The sequence below is a fragment of the Alligator mississippiensis genome, chromosome 2 (assembly GCF_030867095.1).
Source record: "Alligator mississippiensis isolate rAllMis1 chromosome 2, rAllMis1, whole genome shotgun sequence".
Lineage (NCBI taxonomy): Eukaryota > Metazoa > Chordata > Crocodylia > Alligatoridae > Alligator > Alligator mississippiensis.
In genome coordinates, this window is record NC_081825.1 from 115,551,743 (window position 1) to 115,577,087 (window position 25,345).

At 42.9% G+C, this 25,345-nt stretch overlaps 1 protein-coding gene and 1 long non-coding RNA gene across 9 annotated transcripts in view; one reads left to right on the forward strand and one right to left on the reverse strand.

Moving 5' to 3' along the window:
- Positions 1–25,345, forward strand: part of AFG2A (AFG2 AAA ATPase homolog A) — a 327,870-nt gene that overhangs the window by 136,482 nt on the left and 166,043 nt on the right. Inside the window, exons 15-16 of one of the 7 annotated variants that reach the window (XM_059722087.1) lie at positions 6,918–7,018; positions 7,884–8,598. The exons of 5 other annotated variants lie outside the window; for them this stretch is intronic. In XM_059722087.1, the coding sequence (XP_059578070.1) occupies positions 6,918–7,018; positions 7,884–7,920 (138 nt within the window). In that variant the 3' untranslated portion in view covers positions 7,921–8,598. Of the gene's footprint in view, positions 1–6,917; positions 7,019–7,883; positions 8,599–21,110; positions 21,405–25,345 lie in introns of those variants that run through there. One more of the 7 variants, XM_059722086.1, reaches the window with a different exon arrangement.
- LOC109284905 (uncharacterized) overlaps positions 2,798–25,345 on the reverse strand; it is a 58,671-nt gene continuing 36,123 nt past the window's right edge. For both annotated transcript variants that reach the window (XR_002092525.2, XR_009459838.1), the window contains exons 3-4: positions 21,069–21,228; positions 2,798–3,042 (exon numbers count right to left, since the gene is read on the reverse strand). This is a non-coding gene — a long non-coding RNA (uncharacterized LOC109284905). The remainder of the gene's footprint in view (positions 3,043–21,068; positions 21,229–25,345) is intronic.

Consider the following 25,345-nt stretch of genomic DNA (forward strand, 5'->3'; position numbering starts at 1 on the left):
GTTGGAAGGGACCTCAGGAGGTCATCTAGTGATTCTAGTCCATCCCCCTGCTCAACGCAAGACCATCTGCAACTATATCATCTCAGCCAAGGCTTTGTCTAGCCAAGTCGTAAAAACCTCTAAGGACGCAGATTCCACATTTTCTCTGGGTAACCTGTTCCAGTGCTTTACCACGCTCCTGGTGAGAGAGTTTTCCTGATATCTAACCTAAAATTCCCTTAAGAGGAAACTGATTTCTGTCATTCCCTGTTTTGCTGATGTTCTGACAAAGGCCATGAACAGATGTTCATTTCCTTCTGGGAGAGAGAGCAGTAGAGAGATTTAATCTGCAGCTGCCCCCTTTCCCCTGCTCTCTGTGCCTTCCTGAGATTGGCCTGATCCCGGTCTGGGAAAGGTGAGGGGAGCAGAAGGCAGAGACTCCTTGCACCTTCTGCAGGGAATGGCGTTAGGAGTGGCCTCCTCCACTCCGCTCCCAACTCTGGGAGCAGAGCAGAGGAAGCACTTGGGCAAAGCCCTCAGCCCCTATCCTAAGCCTGGTGGTTGGCTTGGGGAAGAGGCAGACAGCAGTGGTGACTTTTCCTTTTTTCTCACCTCCCCTAGAGATGAAAAAGGAGGGTGAGGCACAGGCCCCAGCCGCTTTCTCAGGCTGGTAGTGCTTGGCTTGGGGAAGGGGCTGGGGCCTTTGCCCTGCTGCTTGCTTCCCCTCCTGGACGCAGCTGGGAAGGGAGAGGAGCAGTGGGTCAAAGCCCCCTATGCAGAACAACTGTTCCTCCACTGGTCCTGGTCTTAGGAAGCGAATAGAGGGAGCATCAGAGCAGACCTCTGCCCACTTCTCACTCCTTTGACTCTGGAGTGAGAAGGCAAGTAGGGGACTTGCAGCTCTGCTCCCTCTGCTTGGCTTCTGGTGCCAGGGAGCCAAGGTGACAGAGCAATGGTCCCCTTCACCTGCTGCACTTACCTGGAACTCCTATGTGGGGAGTGGCTGGGGGCTTTCCCCTACTAACCTGGTGGCTGGCCTCTCCTTGGTGCCCAGCAGCTGAGTGAAGGGAGTAGTGGGGCAAAACTTCTCTCGGAACTCCAAAGTAAGAAGCAGATGCAGAACAGCTAGTGGCTACCCCTTTTTTCTCCTTCTGATCTGTGGGATGGATGGGAGCAGTTGCCCCCATCCCTTTTCCAGACCCTTACCTTGGGTCTGGAGCCTTTTCTCCAGCTCCACTCCTCCTAGTCTGCGTGAAGAGTTAAGCTGGGAAAAGTGTGATTCTCCCAATAGAAACAAAAAGTTTGTATATAGCCCAAGATCATCCTCTGATTTATTTTTTTTAAAGAAGGGAAGAGATGATATGCCTAGAAACTAGTCATTATAAGTATAACTAAAATTTTTGCTTTTATTTTACTTTTTGTTTAGTTTTTTTTCTGAAAAGAAATGGTTAAATTGGTCCGTTAGTAAGGTATTTAAATACCACAGTCTCTTTAGGGTAGATTCTGCAGTTAGTATATCTGAATTTGATTAATATTAAGGAAACATGCAACTGAAATCTTGGGTTTGTTTTGGTTGGAAGTAGAAGGGAAAGAGAGACATTTGTTGATATAACTATAAACTAGAATCAGATGTATTTAAGGAGCATCATAAAATTTTATGTAATTCTATATCTATTTCTCTGTTTATAAAACAGTATCGAGTTAATAGAATGGGTTACCAAACTTCCGACCTAGAACTGGCTTTCAGAGTGTCACAGCGGTCAGCTGCATAAACAGTTCAAATGCTGTGCTGTCACTCCAAAGTCTATGGATAGCAGTGAAAAGTTAGCACTAGTGTTCTTAGCTCTGAAAATCTGACTTCCTCTTGGTTATTTTTTAAAAATATTTAGGTTACTATTTGCACCAACGGCTCATAATTTTTATATAACAGAATTGTATTTAAAGTATCAGTGTTAGAAATACAATTTTGGCTTATTAATTGTATCAACCCCTCATAGCAGTGTGAAGGGTTTAGGAAGGAGATACGTATTTGACAGGAAAAGTTAGATAAAATGCTAGGAGTCTGCATTGGGTCACAATGGAAAGTAATATTGGAGACTTATATGTGTGTGTCTGAGCTCTGATAGGGCATGGTACTATGTAAAGGCAAACGCACACAAATCGTTGTTCCAATAGTATTAGAATGTAAAAAGAAAATGCAGTATGCAGTACTTTTTTCCAGGTTAGATAGGTTTGCACTATTGTACATTTGATACTGAAAAATAAAAGGAGCCGAGCAATAAGCATGACAACGTTCACACCATGTCTCAGCATCAATCATTTCCATGATAGATGAGCTCCAGATCCAGGTGTTGGCATCTGTGTAAAATTAAGCCCTGTAAACAGCTGTAGGTGAAGGTGGAGAATTTCATAAATTAGTTCCCAGTGGGCACAGAAACCTGTTGTTTTGTATAATTTTTACTTTTTCCTCTCAAACGTTTAAAGAGTTTTAAATACTTGTACAAAATCAACACGTTTGTTTCCACTGATGAAAAGAAAAACAATTACATTATATTTATTGTTGAAATCCTGGAACAGAGCTACACTGGGTATCACATTCTTGATTTTGTCCAGTAATAATCACTGCCTAAAGGCCTGGAAGAGTGTGATTGGCTAATGGATGTATAGCAATCCTATTTATTTATGATTTGTATTATAGTAGCACCGACACGGTGTAAATGAGAAAAGGGTTCTTTGAGCTAGGTGTATGTAGATAGCTGGTGTTTACCTTTTGCTGTAAACTAATGAGTGAAGGTGGGGAGAATAACTGTCAAGCAAGTTTTACACTGCAAAATTCATTGAAATTTATTATGGGACCAAAAAAGGGGAATCTCTGAAAAGTACTATCTCTTCAGGAAGATGCTGACTCCAAACTGTGGAAGAAGTAACGTCCGATAATGCTGAAGAAAATAGAGTTGCTCACAGAATTGTTCCTTGGAGGAGGAGTATGCATATGAAATCCTAAATATCTGAACTTGTTTTCAGGAGTTTGTTTTTCTTAGCCATGAATGTTTTTTGCAGGGGCTGCAGAGCAAGAAAAGACAGTGTTACCCAGTGTATGAGACATCTTATTCCATTACTTAACAAGCAAGCACATGAGATATGTAAGCAAGAACACATGCCAGGATGTGTGTTCATCAGTCAGCACACAAGGTATATGTAATTGGCGCGCACACACCTTGGAACATGTTACTGCACTTATTAAATGGCCATTTAATTCACTTTTATTAAGGCATGTTCTGGCTTACTAAAATCCTTCATTTTTTAAAGCAGCATGCCACATTTTCTCACATTTAAATTAAAGTGTGTTAAAGTTTTAAATTCCTAATTTGGCATTTAAGTACCTTTCTGTGGTGATTCCCCAGAAGCTACCTTGTAATCCTCCTCTGCTGGCAGTGCCATTCTGCGCATGGGTGGGGGGAAACGTGGACCAGATCGAGTGTACATCTAGTCTAGTATCCTGTCTCTGACTGTGGCAAGTGGTTCTTTTAGAGGAAATGTGTATGGGACAGGGCATGGGGAGTGATTCTTTTCCTTTTGTGCCCCCTCGGTCATCATGAGTAGATTGCATCCCTAGCTGTTATGCATTGTATACAGTGTTTCCTTTTATTCATTTTAAACCGGTTGCCTAATAATTTAATCAGTTTGCCTCCTAGTTCTCAGGGCTAGGGACAGAAATTACACATAAAACAGTTTAAGTGATCAGGAACCAGTTCAAATTTGTAACAGAACAGAAGTTCAGTGCACATAAACCCTGTTCAAAATGACCGAAACTGGTTTAAAATGAATCTGGACAGATGTAGCACCAGACATAACTGATTTAGGTTAAATCAGTTTATTGAACTTCTGTCTCAGATCCCCTCCAGATTCAAGTTCACTCACAGTCCCCCAGCATCCCAGGATGCTTTCCACCTCCCCCACAAACCCCACCTCACAAGGTAGGCGGCCTAGCTTAGGCCCAAGCTGTTGTTCCAGCCAATCAGAGAAGCATGCTCTAGCACCCCCCAGCTTCTGGCCTGGGCTACTGCAGGCATGCAGGTGCATTTCCACAATTAAAATTGAGTGCCTATTCACTTACATATCGGTACATTGTACACAGCTTAGACTAACCTGCGAAGAGTGAATCAATTCAACCTCAGGGTTGTTGAGCTGTACTGTTTGTATTTAGCGTAGGAGACTGGAATAATAGAAGGACTAGGCATGAATATGCATTTAAGTTATAGTTATGATCAGGATAAAATTTACATCTTCCTACCAAATACATGTCCTTTCTTTGCACATTCAAAATGAGACCTGCTTACTTTAGTGTCCCCTGCCATGCTCCCCCTTCTTCCCTCCCCTACCCAAATCTTTTACTCTTGTTACCATTGAAGAACAAACATAGCTGTGGAAGAATGAGATGATTTCCCTTGGGTTGTACTCGGGTTTCTGTCAGAAAGGCAAATGTCTTTCCTCTGTTACACCTGTGCAACTCTGTTGCTTTGAAATAGTTTGTACAGGTATAACTCAATACAGAAAGCTAAGACAAAAGATGTGCTCAGTCTGCATGTATATTTATGGTGATTAATCCATGAGAAGGAAAAAAACAAGTATGAATTTCAGATTCTAAGGCTTTGCAGGTCTTGTGAGCAAAACATATTTCTAATGTGTATGCTGAATAGGTTTTAACTGGCAGATGCCAACATAAAAATATGAAAATCAGCAATAATACTTGAGCAATTATATTTCAGAACCAAACTAAACTTTTGTCTGCTGTTGTAAGAGAGCAGAAACAAGTTGAATATTTAGAAAAAGGGAGTAGATTGGACACACTTTTTTTCAAGAAAAATTGAGATGTATGCTTTCATATTCTTGAATGCCTCCAAAATTCTTAAAATCCTATTCTGAAATAGGAAAAGGTAATGATGCATTCAAGACCATTATAAATCATGTACTTGATGCCTACACTCATGAGAGAATACAAAAATGATTTTCCCCTCAGAAAATGGTTTTGAGACCAGGTTTTTCTGAGTTTATTTTTTGCTCAAGTAAATATCTTCCTTCTAATAGTGCTGCTACAAGGCCCTTGGCAGACATTAAAATAATGGTGCAATTTGGATCTGAGGAATTTTATGCCCGATCCCAAACATATATTTGGTCCTGCCTGATGGCTAGAAAATGATATTTAGAGGTTTGCTTTTGGGAATTGATTTGTAGGTGAATATATATGCATTAGAATAATGGCCCAGGGTGGCAGCAAGGGTTAATTGATTTCTAAAGGCCTGATCAGTCACACAGTTCTTATAGCCTTCAAGGCAGACAGGGTGTCTAACTCAGGCAAGCAAAAAGACCAACAGATAGATACACAGCCTGGGAAATTGTGGGCATGTACCACAGTGTTCCATAGCATGAGATAAGGTGACACTAGCTCACGAGACCTAAGAGTGGGAGGCCTGAAAGTTCCAGTTTTGGGGGAACAGACTAAATTAGGATGTGTGCATGTGATTATCTCTTGAAACAAAGGAACATGCTGACAGGACAGATTGTGGACAGTATGATGACCACAGAGAGACCAATTAGCAATAGTCATGGATGAAGAGTCATCAGGAGGGAAAAAAAATACAGAAGCAGAGACTTTAGAGCAACAAAGGGTCCCTGTCTCTGAGAGGGGTCCCCCCAAGAGGGGAACCTGAGGCACATGGACAGCGGGCATACCACCAGCCTGTCTCATCCACCTCACTATGCGGGGGTGGGCCTCGGCCTCCGACCTTCAGGCTGCTGACCTCTGACATTCAAGAAGGAACCTCGTAATGAAGCTTGTGTCCTAGCCAGATGTATCTTGACTCTGATGACAGCCCTAGGATTGGTAGCTATAGAATGGCTTGTGTTATTCTTTTCAGTTATCACTGTGTATCAATAAATTTGCCTATAATCACATGGAAAGGTTGTGGTTGTCTGAGGGTTTTGAGTCCCCACAGAACAAGGCATCTGGGGCATAAATCCAGTGCCAATACTGCCATGCCAGATATATGTGGCAAGAAATACAACATTTGTGATGGGGCTGTCCAGGGCTTAGGTCCTAGGGCTGTCCCTTGCCCAGTCCTGGGGATCAAGCACAGTTCAGTCTTGTCTCAGAGTCCAAGCTGCTTCATGCCTCCAGCTAAGTGTTGGGCACTGGGCAGTCCTGGCTCTGGGATGCATACCACGTGTTCATTTGAAGGCATGATACAAACCAGCCACAAGGGTGTTCTGTATTAAACGTGGAATATTTTTATGACTGGTTTGCCATTTTACTACTCCATAAATTTGCTGAAGGGGTGGCATGTTACCATTTATGGCATAATTAAGACATTCATCCTACCATAAATATAGTGTCTGCCAAGGCCCCAAGTAAGTTTACTTTGGATCTTGGATAAACTTGTTGGGACTTCTTTAGCCAAAGATCAAATCCTTTACAAAATGCCCCTTTTTCCATAAACCATAGTGTCATAACCCAATGAGTTTGGTGCCTCGGCACTATGGAATTTTCTTGACACACAAGAGCCTCTTGCACAGCGAGGGTTTTTGCTGCATAAAGAACCCGCGTTCAGGAGAGAGTTCCCGCCACTTTGCAGCTGTCTTTGCAGGACGCATTCTCTTTGCAGCACAGAAATGCATGGTGCAAAGAGTTCCCGCCATTCGGATGCAAATTTGTGCCCTGCAATTGGCTAGTGCTAAATTATTCACACGTGGCGGCCGGTAATTGGCTTGCTGGCCGTTTAAAAACTAGCGCGACTTCTGCCCAAGTCGAAGAGCTTTGAGCACGCTGCAGAGTGCCTCTTAGAGATCCGACTTGCGGCTAGCTGATCGATAGACTGATCACCTATCGATCCTTCTTCCCGTCGCCGAACGCAGTCCCAGACGTACCCTTTTCCCGCCAGCTTGAATTACGGACAAGTTTACTGGCATTGGCCTCGCCAGCTGGAGCAACTCACATTGTTGTCCAGACGACCGAACCGTTTCCGTCACAGCCACCCGCGACGTAAGTAAAGTTTTTTGCAACCATTAAGCCTTGTCAGCCTCTCTATTCACCAGCCCGCCCTGACGAACGAGTAATTTCTGAATCACTTCGAGTCGGTTCAGCCCGGCTGAGACACATAGATTCATCTAGTTTACAGTCCTGCAAACATTTGTGTGTGTGCTTACTGTCTTTCAATATTTTCAGAATTAGAATTTTAATGGCCATAGATTTTTTTTTAAAAATGACTCCTGGATCTGAACATGCTCTTACTCCAGCTCTGTAATGATATGGTATCATCCTTTGTAACTCATAGCGTTGTAGGTTTTAACGTACTCTACCTGAACAAGTAAGATTACCTTTTCCCCCTCTACATACATTCAATGTGGGTAAGGAAGTGGGCCTTTGCAGAAGGAAGAGCAGGAAAGTAAACTTAGGAAAAAGAAATATTGGCTTTAGGAAGATAATGAAGCAAAGGGGAGCTTTTTTTCTGTGCCTCTATGCACAGATTTGATTTCTCTCCTAGTCCTTATGAGTTCCACCTCCCCACTCCCTCCTCCCTCCCCCCCCCCCTTCTGAACTCAAGTTATACCAGAATTAAAGTGCCCTGTATGGCTTTAGCTGTTCTTGAATGGTAAGCATAAACCTTATGCCATTTTAATTGCATCCAAACTGTGGATTGTATTAAACAAACAAACAAACAAAAACACTTCATTGGGGGAAAAAATCAAATCCCTAACCACAATAATTCTGCCAATAGAAAAACTGTATGCAGATTAAATGTGAGGAGTAATCAATATTGTTACAGCCTTGACTATCCTTGTGGTCCTAAGCTCTTTAAAAGCCTGATTGGTTGGGTGGACTACTCATGGAACTTCTTTCATTACAGGAGTGATTCTTTACCAGGGTGCCACCATATCTTTTGAATCGTGCATGACATGTGAGGAGATAAGTGAGGTATGAGGAGATAAGCAAATAAGCACAGGCTCAGGATTTTCCCAGCCTCCATGATCTCCCCCATTCCCATTGCCAGGCCCTGCTGCAAGGAAGTAAGCACTGTAACCTGTATATTGTTTCTGAAATTCGGTGCCACTCAATTTGCAAAAGTTATGGTACGGTGCTTTGAGTCCAGTGAAGGGTGCCTTGAGTCCAAAAATGTTGCGGGCTACTTCATTACATGTTGTTAAGAAGAAACTTGATAAGCGTCTCAGAGTTTAGGGACAGTGAATCCTGTATTAGTGCTGGAGGTTGAAGTAGATGACTCTTGAGAGCTTTTCTGACTCTGTGATTCTACAGAACACTGTTCAAAGGAAAAGGGATTACACAATGTCAGGTTTTCTTTTTAAAGCAAGTTTTAATATATTTTTTTCAGAATGTGTTATATGCTTTAATATAGTCATCCATATAGTAATATATATTCATATATTCTTGCAATATTTCTGCAAGAAGTAAATTGGTGGATATTTCATCCTTAAGAGCATGATAAAGTTAGTGAGAAGATCATTTCCTCAATGTTCTTGTTCAATGCAATGTTCTTCAATAATTACTTTGGTTGCTTTGTTCTTGGTTACAATATTAAATCCAATTTTTCTTTCTTTAAGAAATATTTGCTGTGTGTGTTTCCTGTTTCTTGTCTTGTAGATATTTTTTACTGTGGGCGTGTCTGAATAATCCCCTCATTAATGCATACAGTTTGTTGTGTTTGTTTTGTTTTTATAAATTGAGGGGGGAGAGGACAACAGACACCAGGATGCTTGTTTAAGGCGGGTTTTGGTGTGGGGGAGGGGGTTCTTTTGGTTCCATGTGTTGATTTCTGATTTGATGCCTTAATGCTTGTGTTATTACAATTTCCTAAATCCTGTTGTCACCAAGTAATAAGACAAGAAACCTGAGCATTCCTTAAACTTTGTCTGCACATCTCAGACTGACTCCCTGAGTTGAAGAAACAGAATCAGCAGATGGCAGTCAAACCAAACTTCAATCTGTTAGATTGCCTAAAGGTTTGAAAATTACAGTGTAAGCATCTGTAGAGAAAGAGAGGGAAAGAGGCTGGCTTACGAGTTGTCAGAAGTGGTATTCTTACAAGATTGTATATAAATGAAAGTTTGTCAAACTTTAGAAAAGAGGAGTTTTTATTCTTCCTTGTCTGGGATTTGAATGTATTTTATTTTGGGTCTTCCTAGCAAGAAAGCTTATGTATATGTAAGATAGATAGATAGATAGTAGCTGTCGGTGTTTTTTCTCCAAAAAATAAAAACAAATTGGATTGTCAAATACAGAGCTTTGTTATCACCTGTCCTGTTTCTGTTCTAAAAAAATTGCTCATTTTAAAGTGCTTGCTTACTCCATGCTTCTTAGGCAGTGATTTCTGGTAGCACCAAGATTCTCTTTCCCATTTTGGGGTAATATGCTTTTTATTAACCAGTAATTTGTTTGTTGGGAACCACACTTGGCTCTGTTATGCTGAGTAATTAATAGAGTAATAAAGCAAGATTTTTTTTGTTTGTTTTTACATTTTTTTCCTAATCGCTCTGTTTTGTAGCAGACCAGTCAAGTGGTAAAAAATTTAGTAGTGTATATGTTTTTATTTGCTTCCTGTCCTAAATTGTTGCCACAGCTGCTGCTTTATACCCCAAACATGGTTGCATTTCAGTTACTGATGAAGTGATTTCCTGCATATATGAATTTACTTGTGTCATGGCCATAATGGCCTAATTAACCAAAATGTAATTAATAAAAGTCAGTCCAGAAGTGCAAAGTGTTAAATATTTAATTCACTGTTATTATAAGCCCTGTGCATGTGCATTTTCAAAGACATGGTTAGATTTGCTCACCTTTGTCCAAGTATAGCTTAACTTCCACATTTCCATCACTTAAAGCTTATTCTAATTCCTAAATTGTAATCTCTGGTCATTTAGCTTCCACTCTAGTTGTAGTCTGCTTAAAAACCAACCAACCAAACAAACAAAACTACAATACAACTCTGGGAAATATTCAAGGTTTTATTATGAGTCATTGTTTTCATTTCATACTTCATATCTCATTTTCCCTGCAGGGGTTAACACTGCACTTATTAATTGAAGAGCACAGTTTATACTAAGTGTTATTTAACATATAGTGGTGGTATTACTGTACTTCCTGTTTTGTATTCACAATAATAGGTTTCTAAAGAGCTGCCTTTGTATAAATACCTCACTGACATTCTAGGCAAGTATATTCATGTCTTAGAGTAAGCACGAAAGAGTAATGTATTGGAACACTGCTAAAGAAGGAAATCTCTTTGTGTCTCATAAATGATACCCCTAAAGCCCTTTTAAGAATGTATTTTTTAAAGTGACAGCTATGCATTTGTTTTGTTTCCCTGCTTTTATTATTTAGGCTTGAATTTGTTCTAAGAGCCATTGGTTTGTGGGGGGTGGAAATCTGAATAAGTAGGAACTTTCTTTATATTTGTAGTGAATTTACTCTAAGAATGAAACAATTTTGTAATGCAAAAGCAAACATAGAATAAAATGTATGTGTTAGAGTTTGAAAGTTTCAGCATAAATGTCTATGAATGGATGGGATGCAATACTTTCTCTTTATATTAAAGGATCTAGTTTAGGGTTGCTTGCGAAATACCCTGGTTTTAGGGATTTTTCTCCATAAACTTTGTGTCCAGTTTTTGTTTCAGATGGTTATGGAATGACCAAGGTGCTTATGATGGCCAAAACTGATATCACAGCAGTGATTGTGTCTAAACTAATCAGGTTGGGTTAGCAAAACCCATTTTCTAATACCTACTGACCATCTGGTTGTTTCTGAAATTTATTTTGAGACTCTGGGGAAGTACAGAGAGATCATAGATAAAGACAGTAGGAACATATTTAACTTTATTTTGAAAAACAAGAAAAGATCATTTTTGTGGGGTGAAAGGGTAAAAGCTCTGTGGTAAAGCTTTGTCTGTTGTATTTTCTTTGCTGCCATTCATCACGTTCTGATAACAGAGTAATTTGGCAGACAGCTCCTTCCAAATTATGTATCCCTCTTGCAGCTCATTTATATAAATAAATTGTACCATCTTACCTGTAAGGTGGTGGATACAGTTATATGGGACATAGATTCCACTCCCAGAGTATCTGATCAGCAGACTTACAACAAAATAGAACTACACGCAGACTCAGGCCAGGTACAGATATTAAAAAGCATGAGGGGGAAGTGATCTAAGCTCCACACTTTACTGTAAGTGCCCTAGGTTAGTTTGGGAGCAAACAGAACATATGTTCTCTCTTTGGCTGCCTGCACTGGCTGAGGCCAGCAGGCTGGGGCTGCTCCTGCATGCCTCTCAGTAGGCTCCCCACTGCTGAGCGTAGCCCAGTGGATGTGCCACCCCTGATTGGCTGTCAGGTCCATGCAGCAGAAGCCTCCATCCCCCTCCCTGCTGCCTGGCTGTAGCTGACAGCTGGCTGGAGGCAGGAGATGGGCTTTGGGAGAGATTCTGTGCTGTCTTGGGTCTCAGAGAGCCTAAGCTGGGCCCATTCAAGAGAAGCTTCCATTCTCCCACCTGCTTGAGGTTCCCAGCTGGCTGGAGGAAGGATGCAGGGCTGGGGAGAGATTCTGTGCTAGCTTTGGCCTGTGAAAGCTTGGGGGCGGGGCTGGCAGCCAAGAATGAACAGAGTCCCAGTGTGCCTCCCTGCAAGAGGTGGTTAGCATGGATGTCGCAGGGCACTAAGGTGCCTGCTCCTTTCAGAGCAGAAATTGCCTTGGGAGAGGGCCCTAAGAGCCAGACAGAAGCCCCACAGGTGCAGGTTACTATGGCAGCAGGCTAACAGGGAATTAGCCTGCACCTGCACTTGGTCAGCTGACCAGAAGAGACAGGGCCCTGGTAAACCCCAGGGCAGGGACCAGCAGGGCTTAGTTCTCTGGTAGCAGCCATGGTTAAGAGTCTCCAGGAAAGAATTGCATAGGGACGCAGTGGCTTCCTGATATGCTGCATACAGGGCTAATGGGACTCCAGGAGCTCAACAGGTACCCTGGCCTACAAAGCACTTAGTGCCGGGGGAGCGGGGCGATTAACTTTTAAAAAAGGACAGAGCACACCCTCACCTGTTTATATTATGCTATAGCCCGGTGGCTTATATTTTAGTTGCTGTTTTATCGGTGGATTGGGTTGAGGCTTTTGGGGAAGGAGGAGGCCTCACTGGGGGCCCACTATGGTGTGGGGACCCCAGTGCCAGAGAAGGGCACAGTGACAAGGGGGTGAGCAGGCCCCAGCGCCAGGGGTGCACTGCCAAAGGGGGTGAACAGACCCCCAGTGCCAGTGCAGGGTGCAGAGATAGGGCTGAGGAGAGCCCAGTGCCATTGTGAGTGCAGAGACAGGGCTTCAGAGAGCCCGGTGAGGACAAGAGGCTAAGCTATAGTAAGGGTCCAGAAGAGACGATGTTTAAATACCATCTGCGAGGCTTGGGGTGTGGTAAAAGGGTGGTTTTGGAGCCATGCATCTAGCCTATAAGGCTGAGGGTGTCCCTTGAGGCATCCATTTTGGAGCAGGATCCAAAAGGGTTCAAGATCCCACAGGGTTCAGTGGGGTCCATCAGGACTGTGTCCAAGTACACGCTCTAGGGCAGCCTCCCTATTTATTATAAGTACATCAAGATGTGGCAGGCGAGATAAAGGGTGCCCGTTGGGCAACATTGGTATGGTCACGGAGCCCTAGGGGCGTCATGGCCATCCCTGGGGACCCCATCCTGTGACGGGACCACAAAGCAGCCTGGGGTGCCTACGGACAGTGGCCTAACTTGTATTGGTAAGGGATCTAGTACAGAAGTTTGATAGACCAGTTTAACCTAAACTGATTAAGTCTGAAAGCACATCAATCCAGGTCTATCTTAGACCAGGTGCCTCTATTTTTAAATCAGTTGATGTGCACTGGACTTCTGTTTGGTTATGGGGGTAAACTGGTTTCTGATCACTTATACTAGTTTATCTGTAACATCTGTATCTGGCCTTAGTGTGGTCCTGATTTATCACTGCTTTGTGTCTAGTGCAAAGCAAGGGTAAAATAGATGCAAAATATTACCCCATTCACTTTTTGTCATTTTACAGTTACTTTGCATTGGCAAGTGAGTGCATGTGGTTCAGAGCAGTGGTGGTTGTAGTTTGAGAGCAAACTTTGTTTTTATATTTAACACTTCAAAATTAGTATGTGTATTATCACAGTATAAAAAGGGTGTGATGTAAAAATAGTAGAATTACAAATTGGAGGGGAAAAGGACAAATCTAAGTATTTTGTTATATCAAGACACAAGAATTTTCCTTTTTTTCTACTCTGTAAGAGGAGTTTCCATTTACAGAAAGTCCTTTGAACAGGAAATGTTAAAAAAACCTCAAAACAGAGAGAATCTGGAGTGATGGTGATTGTGACTTTTCATTAGTATTCTAACGGGGTCAGAATTTCAATCATCGCTACATAAATTATAGAGAGATTAAGGAAGTTTGACCTGTCCCAACATTGCTCAGTCTACATAAATTTGCTGTTAAAAGTCATAGAAGTATGTGTCCTCCTTGTAACCTGCCAGTCTAAATTGTTAAAAGAATATGGTGCGTATCTTTTATGACTTTGGTGACAAGAAGTTCCTGCCTCAAGGATCTTAAAACCAAAAGGTTTGTTCCAGTTTCGCTTTTTCAGATCCCGAGTAGTGTCTGGGGATGCCTGCATTTACCTCGTGTGGAGGAAAAAGACGCACAACATTTATAAAAGTGTTCTGGAAAACCTTGTTCAAGTTGGTGATGTGCACGTCTTCTGGGGAGGAGCAGTAGGCATTCACCTCCTCTTTTGAGCAGTAGTTGTAATGTAAAAGGGGCCATATCCCAAACCATCTAATAGTCTTTGAAAATTTTGCTGTCCATTTGAACAAATGCTGCTATCTCCCTCTTCTGTATGGGAGGTAGCTAGAATCCTTTCTTAAGTAGAGGGATATAACAACTCACCACAGTGGAGCACCAAGATGATTTTTTTTTCTTTTCTTTTGTTTCCTTTTCCATTTTCCCTTGTTCTTAATTACACCGTGGTTGAATTGTCTCCATTTTGTAACACTGCTCTTATGTGTACAGTATTTGTGCATAGTTTAAAAATGGGAGTGGCAGCAGAGACTGTCCAAAAGGGGGCTTAACAGTGAAAAGCAACCCAAAAGAAGCGAGGGATTTAAGAGGATTAAGTAGTGTCAGGGTTAACAAAGCTAACTTTGGTCATAAGTTTTATGTAGAATTCTAGTATGTTAACAATTTAACATTTTTAAGCTAAGCACTCCTATGTTATCTGAATGACATTAAGGGTCTACACATGGTTAAATTAGTGCCTAAATAGTTTTCCTCATGCTTAAAGCAGAACTGACTGTTGAATGATTTAAATTACCTAAATATGTACTGTGACTGAGCAAATGCAATTTGTGTTTGCTAAAAAAACTTAAGAACCAGCCAAACAAATCTAACCACCCGCATATTAATTCATTTTACTGCTGAACTTGACTTTCTGTTTTTATTTTTTCTGTCTTTTCCCTCCCATGACAAATTTTATGGAGAAAGATAACTTAAGGGTAACTATTATATGATTAAAATTTTGGGGGGGAGATGTGACATTCTTCAAGTGCCAAAAGTATCTTATCATTGGTTATACATTACTTTTCCTAGTTTTTTTAACAAGTTTTTACCATATAATTTGTACACGCAACTGCTCTTCATTATCAGATAACTTTTTTGTTGGACTGGGTATATAGAACAAACACGTGGAAACCCCCCACTAAGCTAACACCTAGCGAAGCAGTTATTTCTCTTTCAAATTTAACATAAAAGTAGCTTATTAGCTAGATATTTACCAGTGTTGTATATTACTTCTAAATGCTCAAGTTAAAGAGCTTTGCTTATGTTTTGACTTTACTTCTTACCTCTTCTGTAAGCAGCACTCCTACCTTTCACCTGTAAAATCATTTTCATCCTGTTTTATTGTTTGAGAAGAAAAAAATACAGTAGTAGCTCTACCAGTAGAGTTCTATTGCTGGTACCAGTTCCCTAAACAAAGTCAGACCTACCAGAGTCTTTCGATGGAATGCCTGCATCTGAGCTTTTGCTGATTCAGCTGTGTTGAGGAGACAAGTCATTTTTTTTTTTCATACTCCTGAACTACATAGCTAGGTAGATAAAAAGTTTTAAGCATAAATCAAGGCCACTGTATATCAGCAGCCTTTCATTTGGGTGGGATGCTTATGCCTAAAATTTTAATCACATGTGCCATGTAAGTGCCTCTTTGCCCCCAGGTATCAAGGTTGTAGTCATATTGGTCTAAAGGCAAAAGGAATCAAAACTCATGGAAGAGATGATATCTTTTATTAGACAAACTAGATATTTGCAAACTAATTATTTTATTTATTTGCAAGTTTCAGGCACACTTGCCCTTCATCAGGCATTGGAGAGAGTAGAGATTGTAGAAGTTCTCCTAGGTAGAAATGAAAAATTATATTTCTCAGGAGAGAAGGAAATATGCTTCTGCATCCTGCTTGCCTAACCTGGACAAAATGAACTATTCCAAACAGGAGATTTTGCCATACCTTCAGCTCTCCTGTGAAATGAATATTCATTTCTACTTAGGAGAACTTTTACACTCCCTGGTCTCTCCTGTGCCTGATGAAGGGTGTGTGTGCCGAAAGCTTGCAAATAAATAAAATAATTTGTTTGCAAATATCTAGTTGGTCTAACAAAGGATATCACCTCTTCCACGAGTTTTGATTCTTTGCCCCCATGCACTCTACTTTGGGAAGTATAGTTGGAACACTTTGCACTTTGACAATATTCAGCTCAGGAAAAGGTCCCTAGTGTCATAACCCAATGATTTTTAGTGCCTTGGCACATTGGAATTTTCCCGCCACATGGAGCTATCTTTGCACGGTGAATTTCTCAGCTGCAGAGAGAAAACCCCGGTGCAAAAGAGTTCCTGCCACACGTATGCAAATTTGTGTCCCGCTATTGGTCAATTTTAAATTATTCCTACCTGGCAGCTAGCGATTGGTTTGCTAGCCGTATAAAAGGTTAGAGTAGTTTCCGCCCAAGTTGGAGGACCCCTCAACCATCTCATGGGGAACTCTAAGCTCGCTGTGGAGCCTAGCAAACTCTGCGTGTGTCTTGGAGGAGAACTTAGGGACCTGATCAGACTCTAACCACTCCCCATCATTGTGGAAATATTGACGTACACCCATGTTGAGCGCTCATGGAGTCGCGCACCGACGACTCATCTCGGTTCGGTTCGAAGAGGGATCTCACCCCTGTGTGTTTGTGTGCAACTGTAATTCAAGCTAGTTTTCTTCCTGCACTGCGACCATCGGCAGTGTAAGTAAAGCTTTCTTTATACAACCAATACGCTTCCGTGCCTAACTCTATTCCATCGTGGAAAATACCCACCTGACGGTCCGGGCTACTGGCCATAGCCTTAGACCGCCCTCGGCTCCCACATGGCGTCACGAACAGGATGCGGGGAAGATGCGATGGAATTAGAGTTAGTTAGAAACTGCCTTTGGCACAGTGGGAAACGGCACGTAACAGAGGCCGAAAAACTAGAGGCGCATATCACTTATCATCAGGCGGGTGGAACGGGTGAAAGGCTCATCAGCGGCTACTTTTCGCTGAAGGGAGAAGAGAGGGAAGCACATCTTCATCCCGGAGCTTTTGGGTTTATGATAGGTGGAGAGCGGGTCCTATTTAGATCCCGAGAGGAAGGGGGCACCGTATCCTCAGTCCGAGTGAAACCGGCGGGTGCAGTAGACCTGACCCTCGACCCAGAGTAGTATACCCACTGCCTGCGATATGTGCAGGAGATGGAAGACCAGTTCAGTTCCCAAGCAGTGTTGTCTAGATTGAGGAGCCGCGAGCTCCCGTCCGATCTCCGTGAGAGTTTGGAGACAGAGGGACGCGCCGCAGCTGAAAGGGCAGCCCCAAAGTATGACAGGGGGAAAATGTTAAGTGTAATGTTCTATACAATGACAACTCTAATGTGGGAAAATGCAAGTTTAAAAGCGCAGCTGCTTGCAGCCTTTCAGGAGGCTAAAGATGCGGCTGTGAGAGAGGATCCTGAGACGCCATTTCAAGATGGCGCCGAGCAAGAAGGGAGCCATTCGGAGGAGCCGGAAAAGACGGGCGGAGCTTCAAAAGAACAAGCGAGAATCCGTCCAGCGGTCCTGCCCACTGAAGTGACGTCGATTCTGGCGGCCCCGCCTTCTTGCCATGGGGAGGGAGCATCGAGCGGAAGAGAGCATCCGCCCCTCCTACCAGAATCAGTAATGGCTCTAGCAGCAGTTCGCCCTGTGACAGTGACCTGCCAGGCAACTGATCCACCGAGTGCAGCTTGTGCCACCACCTATCGTGCTCGTACTTGGACTGAGTTGCAGGAACTGTACGAGGAGTCAAAGATCAAGCCTGAAGAGACCCTAGCCGTGTGGATGGGACGCCTAGTTGTGGAGTTTGGGTCTGACTTGCTGGACTTGGAAGAAGCAAGTTTCCTGATCCGGCGGGCCTCGTGGAGCGGAGGGCATGCCACCGACATCAATACAGTGATGTTTAATGCTCATTGGCCCATTCTGCTTCCGGCACTTGCCGCAGGACAAGTCGGTCAGGAATCTCACGCATGGCATGACGGACAGCCGGAGAAAGCCAGCGCGGAGCAACTTTTGCTGGCCATAATCGGGATCTCATACTGCTCCTGGAACCCCAGAGCATGTGTACTGGGACTAACATCCCAGCAGAGAGGGCCATGGCCTCACCGCCATCTGCGAAATCCTGGAACTGTTCCAATAAATCTGAACAGCGTAAAAGCCTGTGTTGAGGTCTGTGGAGGAAAGAACACCGTTGCCCTCCGGATTTTCCTCAACCCAATGGTTGGTCAACCTGCAAGCAACCTTTTGCGTCAGCTTTCGCGACTGTGCATCCTTATGAAGTCGAAAACACCCAGCGACTGGGAGCATCGATCTACTGCATACCCGATCGAAGCTCAGGGTGCAAGCCATAGCGAATCTGATCATCAACTGTTGCCGCAGAGAACGCCCAAAGAGCGAATCATGTTTGGATTCCTCCTAAGCCATTCTGGGCTCAGTAAATGACAACTCCGAATCCTGGGAGACACAGGCCAGTGGCAACTGGCCTATGAACTAGGTTTTCAGTATTCAGAAAAGCCAGATGATGACTCCTCGACGTTGTCATCGACGTTTTCATCTTGCTGAACGTGGATAAAACCCCGCGGTGTTTGCCATCTACTTCCGCGTCGGTTGTATCTGCGAGCGTGCGAGAGAAAAATTATCCAAAGCGGAGCCGTGCCTGAGCACCTGTATTGTGTGCTGTGAAAAAGTGGGAAGTGGCGACAAATCTAGCTGACTGCCCTATTGCACGCGGTTCCATGTAAATATTGTAATATAGGTTAATTTATCGTTTTGAGGATTTTTCTTTTCACAGGTTCAGGACTTAAAGTGCGTGGTGGAGGGAAGTCCCGAGAGAAAGAAAGAGAACATCATTGGAGAAGCGAGGGCTTGACTTGTGACTTCGCCATGACACCTACTGAAACCCTGATAGTTGAATTTCTTGTTATGAATATAATTATGTGTCTCTGTGTTGGTGCCGGCTATTATTTGATTCGATCCTTAGAGAACGAACTTATTTTGTTGTCTGAATTTGTGTTTAACCGTTTAGCTTATGAACCAGCTGAGAGAGCTCGTAACGACTCAAACGACACGCATGTGGTTTAAATTCCAGCTGTGCCATCGGCAAGGGGGCATGTCATAACCCAATGATATTTAGTGCCTCGGCACATTGGAATTTTCCCGCCACATGGAGCTTTCTTTGCACGGTGGATTTCTCAGCTGCAGAGAGAAAACCTTGGTGCAAAAGAGTTCCCTCCACACGTATGCAAATTTGTGTCCGGCTATTGGTCAATTCTAAATTATTCCTACCTGCCGGCTAGCGATTGGTTTGCTAGCCGTATAAAAGGTCAGAGCAGTTTCTGCCCAAGTTGGAGGACCCCTCAACCATCTCGTGGGGAACTCTAAGCGCGCTGTGGAGCCTAGCAAACTCCGCGTGTGTCTTGGAGGAGAACTTAGGGACCTGATCAGACTCTAACCACTCCCCGTCATCGTGGAAATATTGACGTACCCCCGCGTTGAGCGCTCGTGGAGTCGCGCACCGACGACTTATCTCGGTTCGGTTCGAAGAGAGATCTCACCCCTGTGTGTTTGTGTGCAACTGTAATTCAAGCTAGTTTTCTTCCTGCACTGCGACCATTGGCAGTGTAAGTAAAGCTTTCTTTATACAACCAATACGCTTCTGTGCCTAACTCTATTCCATCGTGGAAAATACCCACCTGACGGTCCGGGCTACTGGCCATAGCCTTAGACCACCCTCGGCTCCCACACCTAGGAACCATTATGCAAAGTGCAAATTAACTTACTAGGCTGAGGAAAAAGAAAAGGTGCTTTAGAGTCATTTTTCACCTTCATGTCTTGGACTAAGCAGTTTGGTCAGAAGTTGCCAAACTAATACAATATAGGAAGCTTAAGCTTTATACTACATAGTATTCAGTTATATTTTATAAGTGGCTAAAATAAAGTAATTGTATTTTTACCCCCCAAGTTTTCTAACTCCTTGCAGTTAGTTCTAACCTGAAACTTTATTTTGTTATTGTTAAAATCCTTTGTTTACTAGAAATGAACAAATAAATCACCTATCCAATTTTGGAGGAGCTATGGAGATGAGGACAAACTGAGAAATAAAATTTTTCACATGAAAAGAGGCCCAATCCTATTTGGTCTATTTCCATCAGATGAATAAGAGGGGACAAAAATATGGAAAATAATGAATTTAATACAAAAATGGGGAAAAAAGGTAGAATAGGAACTTCTATTCACCAATTTTTGTAATAAAAGGGCTTGGAAACAGTTCAAAGGAAGAGTGGCAAGTTCAAACTGATAAAACTAAGTACAGTACTTGTTCTTGTTCACAGGAGGGCAAAATTAGCTTTTAGAAATCATTCCATGGGAGTATCATTAAGGCCAGTAGTTCAATAGGAATAAAAAAAAAATGGCATTTATTGGATAGCAACAACATACAGAATTAAAACAAAATGTTAGAAAATGAATGGGTTTTGAAAAGGATAAAAATATCTGAAAAGGCTTTGGTCATCCTCTACTTATTGGGGCTAGGAGGACAAGTTTAAGTTAAGCCTTTCATTTTCATTAAGTATTAAGTAGATGATGGCAGCTATATGCCCACTCTGTTTGAAGGATGAGAAAGTTCTGAGATTGTCATCAGTTAAGAAATGCAAATATTTATATGCTATCTCTGTCAAAAAGAAGATGTCAAATGAAATGTTATGGTAGGAAGACGGATCAGAATGTTTTATGTAAATATTGAATAATGAGACTACTCCTGGTATATTTTTAGTACTGGATTGTCTTCAAGATTTTTTGTTCAGAAACAATACTTGTTTATAGAAGGCTATGTAAGAATTTATTATATTGTATTATTACAAAAGTGTCATAAAATTAATCATGGCTGATTATAACCAATGTATTCAAATATCTGTAAGCTAGAGAATAGTGTTTCTTTCACTAATAATGTCGTTATTCCAAATGTAAATGTGTAATATTGTGTTAGGGAAGTGATTTTCTTTGCTAGGGTGAGAGTTTTCTTCCCTTCATAGAAGCTTTAACAAATCTGTATTTGCAACTTCTACATTTTATTTATTTTGTGATGTTCATCTACTATATCGAAGACAAAACATTTTTAAAGATCTTGTCATGTTTTTGATTGTGTTGCATGAAGAAGTCCTGAAAGAAAAAAAAAATCTTCCTGATTTTTTTCCCTTGGAAATATTCTGGGCGCATATGTGATCCTTCCTGCTTTTTGCTGGAGGAACATGGTCACCTCAGATCATACATGCTGTGAACTCTTAATCAAAAGGTAGCTGGGTATTAAATTTTAACAGATAAACTTCAAGTGTTCCTCGACTATTGATATTAAAAAGCTATTCACATATATAACAGACAGTGAATCTGATGAAGAATACCTTCTTTATCTCTGTTGCACCACTTTTACTTTCTTGCACTAGGTCTTAAGTCACCATAACATCTGGATTAAATTTGTATGTCCGACTAGCGAGAGCAGCAGCTTTCCCTCAAACCTTGGAGAACAACAGGGGCGAAGACAAAGACAAAAACGTATTCTTCCTGTATGTATTACGGAGAAGTAAAGAAAAAACAATCATTCAAGACCCCTTTTCCTCCTCCAATTGCAAGTCATCTTCAAAACAGTTTTGTACATGCATAAATGCTTCTATATAGTATCATATATAAAAACTATTCCAATATGATGGCTACTGCAGATGTTAATATATGTAATATGATGTAATAAAAGAGGCATTTCATAGTTGTCAGGTTATAGCTGATTTCTTAACCCATGAAACTTCTGTAGTATTTTAACCAAGGAAAACTTAGAATTTTAAGGCTTAGTATTTTACAACTGTCACAGAGTAGACACAGACTGAACATCCAGAAATCTTGGCTTCCTAGTAAAATATCACTAGTAATAATAATTGAATAGTGTTACATTTAGAGGTTTAGACTTCCTAGAAGGGAAAATGTATGCATGTGGGAGAGGGGGTGGAGCTTTTCTTATCTGGCTTTGCTTTTAAATGAGGCAGAAGGCAAGAAGGCAATAGGATAAGAATCTGTAGTCCCTGTTCAGACCATACATAACACAATCCAGTTCGTGGATGATTTGTTTTTCTACAGTTTCACATTCAAGTTCATTTTTAAAACTTTGTTGTCTTAAGACCAGCTACTCTGGGCTCACAGCAATGCAATGGGAGTTTAAAGTGTTTTGTCACAGGCTTGTCTGTCTTTCTGGAACCAATGTCAGATTGATGTTCATTCATTCTTACATTTAGGAATCGTCCTATCTGTCCAGTGTAGGCAGCAGAGGAGCACTGTACGTGGGTGACATCATATACGACATTGGTAAAGGTATATGTGTATGAACCTTGGTTTCATCATCTGGGTTATTTGGTCCTGTGATGATGTGACCTGTTTTGATGATGGGGGTACAGCTTGCATGTCAGCTTCCACTGGGTCAGTGGAAGGCCTGGTGCCTTGGTGACAATAGGAGTTGGTAGCCTGTTGCCATTTGAACTTGAGAGAGCTGTCTGTAAATCAGGACAAGTTTGGCCATGATGGCCAACTACCTTGAGATAGTCATCCGTATTCAGGAGGGCTTGGAGGTAATTTATCACGTGTCTAAGCTGGGTGATTTCAGTGACAACCAGAGGGACTCTGTTGTCTTTGTCTCAAGGTTGGTATTGTGGCAGGTTGGAGGGAGGTCCGAGTCTGGCTTGGTTGATTTGTGTAGCTACAGTTTTGGGATTATATTGTAGGAATCTCTAGTCCAGATCTTTAAAGTGTGCATCTTGGTCAGAAAGATCAGAGCAGATACAGTTGTAACATAGAACTTGGCTGGAGATGATGGATCTAGTGGTGTGCTTAAGATGAAAGCTGGTGGTACGAAGGTAGGTGTGGTGTTTGGTGGGTTTCCAATACAATGCAGTGGCAATGTGACTATTACAAATCTTCACTGTAACAGGAGTGACGTCAGGGTCGCCGTGCTATCCCCTGTCGCCTCCTTTACTGTGCCAAGCTTCTGACTCGTACCCTCCTATTCTCGCCCGCCATGACTTTGATTGTATATGTGTTTTTATAGGGAGGCTACCTTTCTTCTACTTGGCCACAGTTCTCCTGCTTCGGGTGTTCCGTGTATCCAAGCCTTGTGGGCTATGCGTGGCTCCTTCCACCCCAATACCACGCCCCAAGCCTCACAGTTATGATGTTCTGTCTGGGTCTACACCCCCTCTGGCACTCGGGCCCTTCGTGGCCCTGTCTCTCTCTGCATCTCTCTCCGGGGCCTTCTCTACAATGCTGCCCCCTATCTGTAACGCAGCCCTCTCACAGGGGCCTTCTCGGCAATGCGGCCCTCTCACAGGGCTCACCGTACCGCTACCCCCTCTTCTGGGGTTTCTCAGCCTCCCGTCTCTGGAGCTGGGGTCTGTACACCCCGAACACTGTGCCCTCACTGGGACTGGGGTCCTCACACTACCGTGAGTCCCCTATGAAGCCTCCTCCATCCCCTTATAGCCTCACTCAAACCACCGGTGTAATCAATAACAAACATAAACAGTAACATAAACACCAGCCTCTTGGCAACAATTTAAACATAAGCCACTAGCTATAACTATGCTCAGGCCTACCGGGTTTTCTATCCCACCGTGGTGACCAATGCTGCTCTGACATTCAGGCTTCTCTCTTTTCTGGCAGGGAGCTCCTTCATCCTTAGCTGCTTGTCGGGGACTGCCTCTGGCCCCCTGCCTATGCTTTATATAGGGGCCAGGCCCTGCTCCTTCCTTCAGCTGGCTAGGCAGGTGTAAGCCATTAGCTCCCTTTGGTTGCCTCAGCAACTGGCACCTGAAGGGTAATCCCAGCACTTCTAGTAGCAGGCACCCTGGTGCCCTGCTACATTCACCATAGTTACTAAGAAATGGATTTCCTGGGTGGAGTATTTCAGAGTTGCCTTGATGGAGGAGTAGAAGTTGTTGTAAGTCCTGGTGAAATTTCTCAAGAGATTCCTTCCCATGTGTCAGTACAATGATGTCATTGATATACCTTAGGTATATCAGCGGGATGAAATGGCAGCTGTGGAGGGATTAGACTTCATAGAATTCATAGCCATTAGGGCTGGAAGGGACCTCGTAAGATCATCAGGTCCAGCCCCCTGCCTAAGGGGTAGGAAGTCAGCTAAGGTCAAAGGATCCCAGCAAGATAAGCATCCAAATGTTTCTTAAGTGTCCGGAGTAGGTGCTTGCACCACCTCTGGGGGGAGTCTATTCCAGGCTTTGAGGGATCAGACAGTAAAGAAGTTTTTCCTTAAGTCCAGCCTAAAACGGTCTTGCAGGAGTTTTGGACCATTGGACCTTGTCATCCCTTGTGGTGGTCTGGTGAACAGGTGTTCCCTCTGATCCCGATGCACACCCCTTGTGTACTTATAGGCTGCCACCAAGTCACCCATGAGCCTGCACTTCCCCAGGCTGAAGATTCCCATAGCTCGCAGCCTCTCTTCATAAAGCCTGTTCTCTTGCCTTCTAATCATGTGCGTTCCCTCTGATCATGCACGTGGCCTGTTCTCTTGCCTTCTAATCATGTGCATGGCTCTTCTCTGGATCCTTTCAAGCTTTTCCACATCCTTTCTGAATTGTGGAGCCCAGAATTGGATGCAATACTCTAGCTGCGGCCTCACCAAGGCTGAGTACAGCAGGAGGATGACATTCTGGGTCTTGCTTGAGATGCATTGGTAGATGCAAGCCAGAGTTTTGTTCACTTTGCTGGCAGCGGTATTGCATTGGTGGCTCATATTCATCTTGTGGTCAACCATGATTCCCAAGTCTTTCGGCTGTGGTGCTAGTGAGTGTAGCACTGCTGAGCCTATAAGCGTGATGTGCGGTTTTTTTTCCCCCAAGGTGGAGCACTTTGCATTCTCTGTATTGAATGCCACCAGGTTTTCATCTGCCCACCTTGCAAGCTTATCAAGGTCAGCCTGGATCAGCAGCCTATCCTTAAGTGTGGATACTGGTCCCCAAAGTTAGGTGTCATCAGCGAACTTGGCCAGTCCTCTACTGACACCAGAGTCCAGATTGTTTATAAAGACATTAAAGAGTACAGGTCCAAGAACAGAGCCTTGGGTGACACCACAGACACTGAGGACCATGTTGATTTTGGTTCCATCAACTACAACTCTTGGAGCCAGTTCCCCAGTCGTCAGACTGTAGTGTTGTCGAGGCTGCAGTTGCAGTTTTTCCATGAGGACATTTTGCGACACCAGGTCAAAGGCTTTTTTAAAGTCCAGATATATGATATCAACCTCTTCCCTTTTGTCCATGTGATACATCACCTTGTCATAGAAAGAAATGAGATTGGTCAGGCAAGACGTACCTGCAGCAAACCTGTGCTGGCTATCCCTCAGAATGTTACCTTCTGTTAGCCTGTCAAGAATGGTTTCTTTGATAATTTTTTCCAAGATCTTTCCAGAGATTGAGGTCAAAATGATTGGTTTGTAGTTTCCCGGATCTTTTTTCCTCCCTTTCTTGAAGATAGGCACCACAATGGCCCTCTTTCAATCTTCAGGTACTTTGCCTGGGTGCCACGAGTCTTGAATATCTTTGCCAGTGGCTGCACTATGGTGTTTGCCACTTCCTTTAGCACTCTTGAGTGCAGTCTGTCCAGATCAGTTGATTTGTGGGTGTCC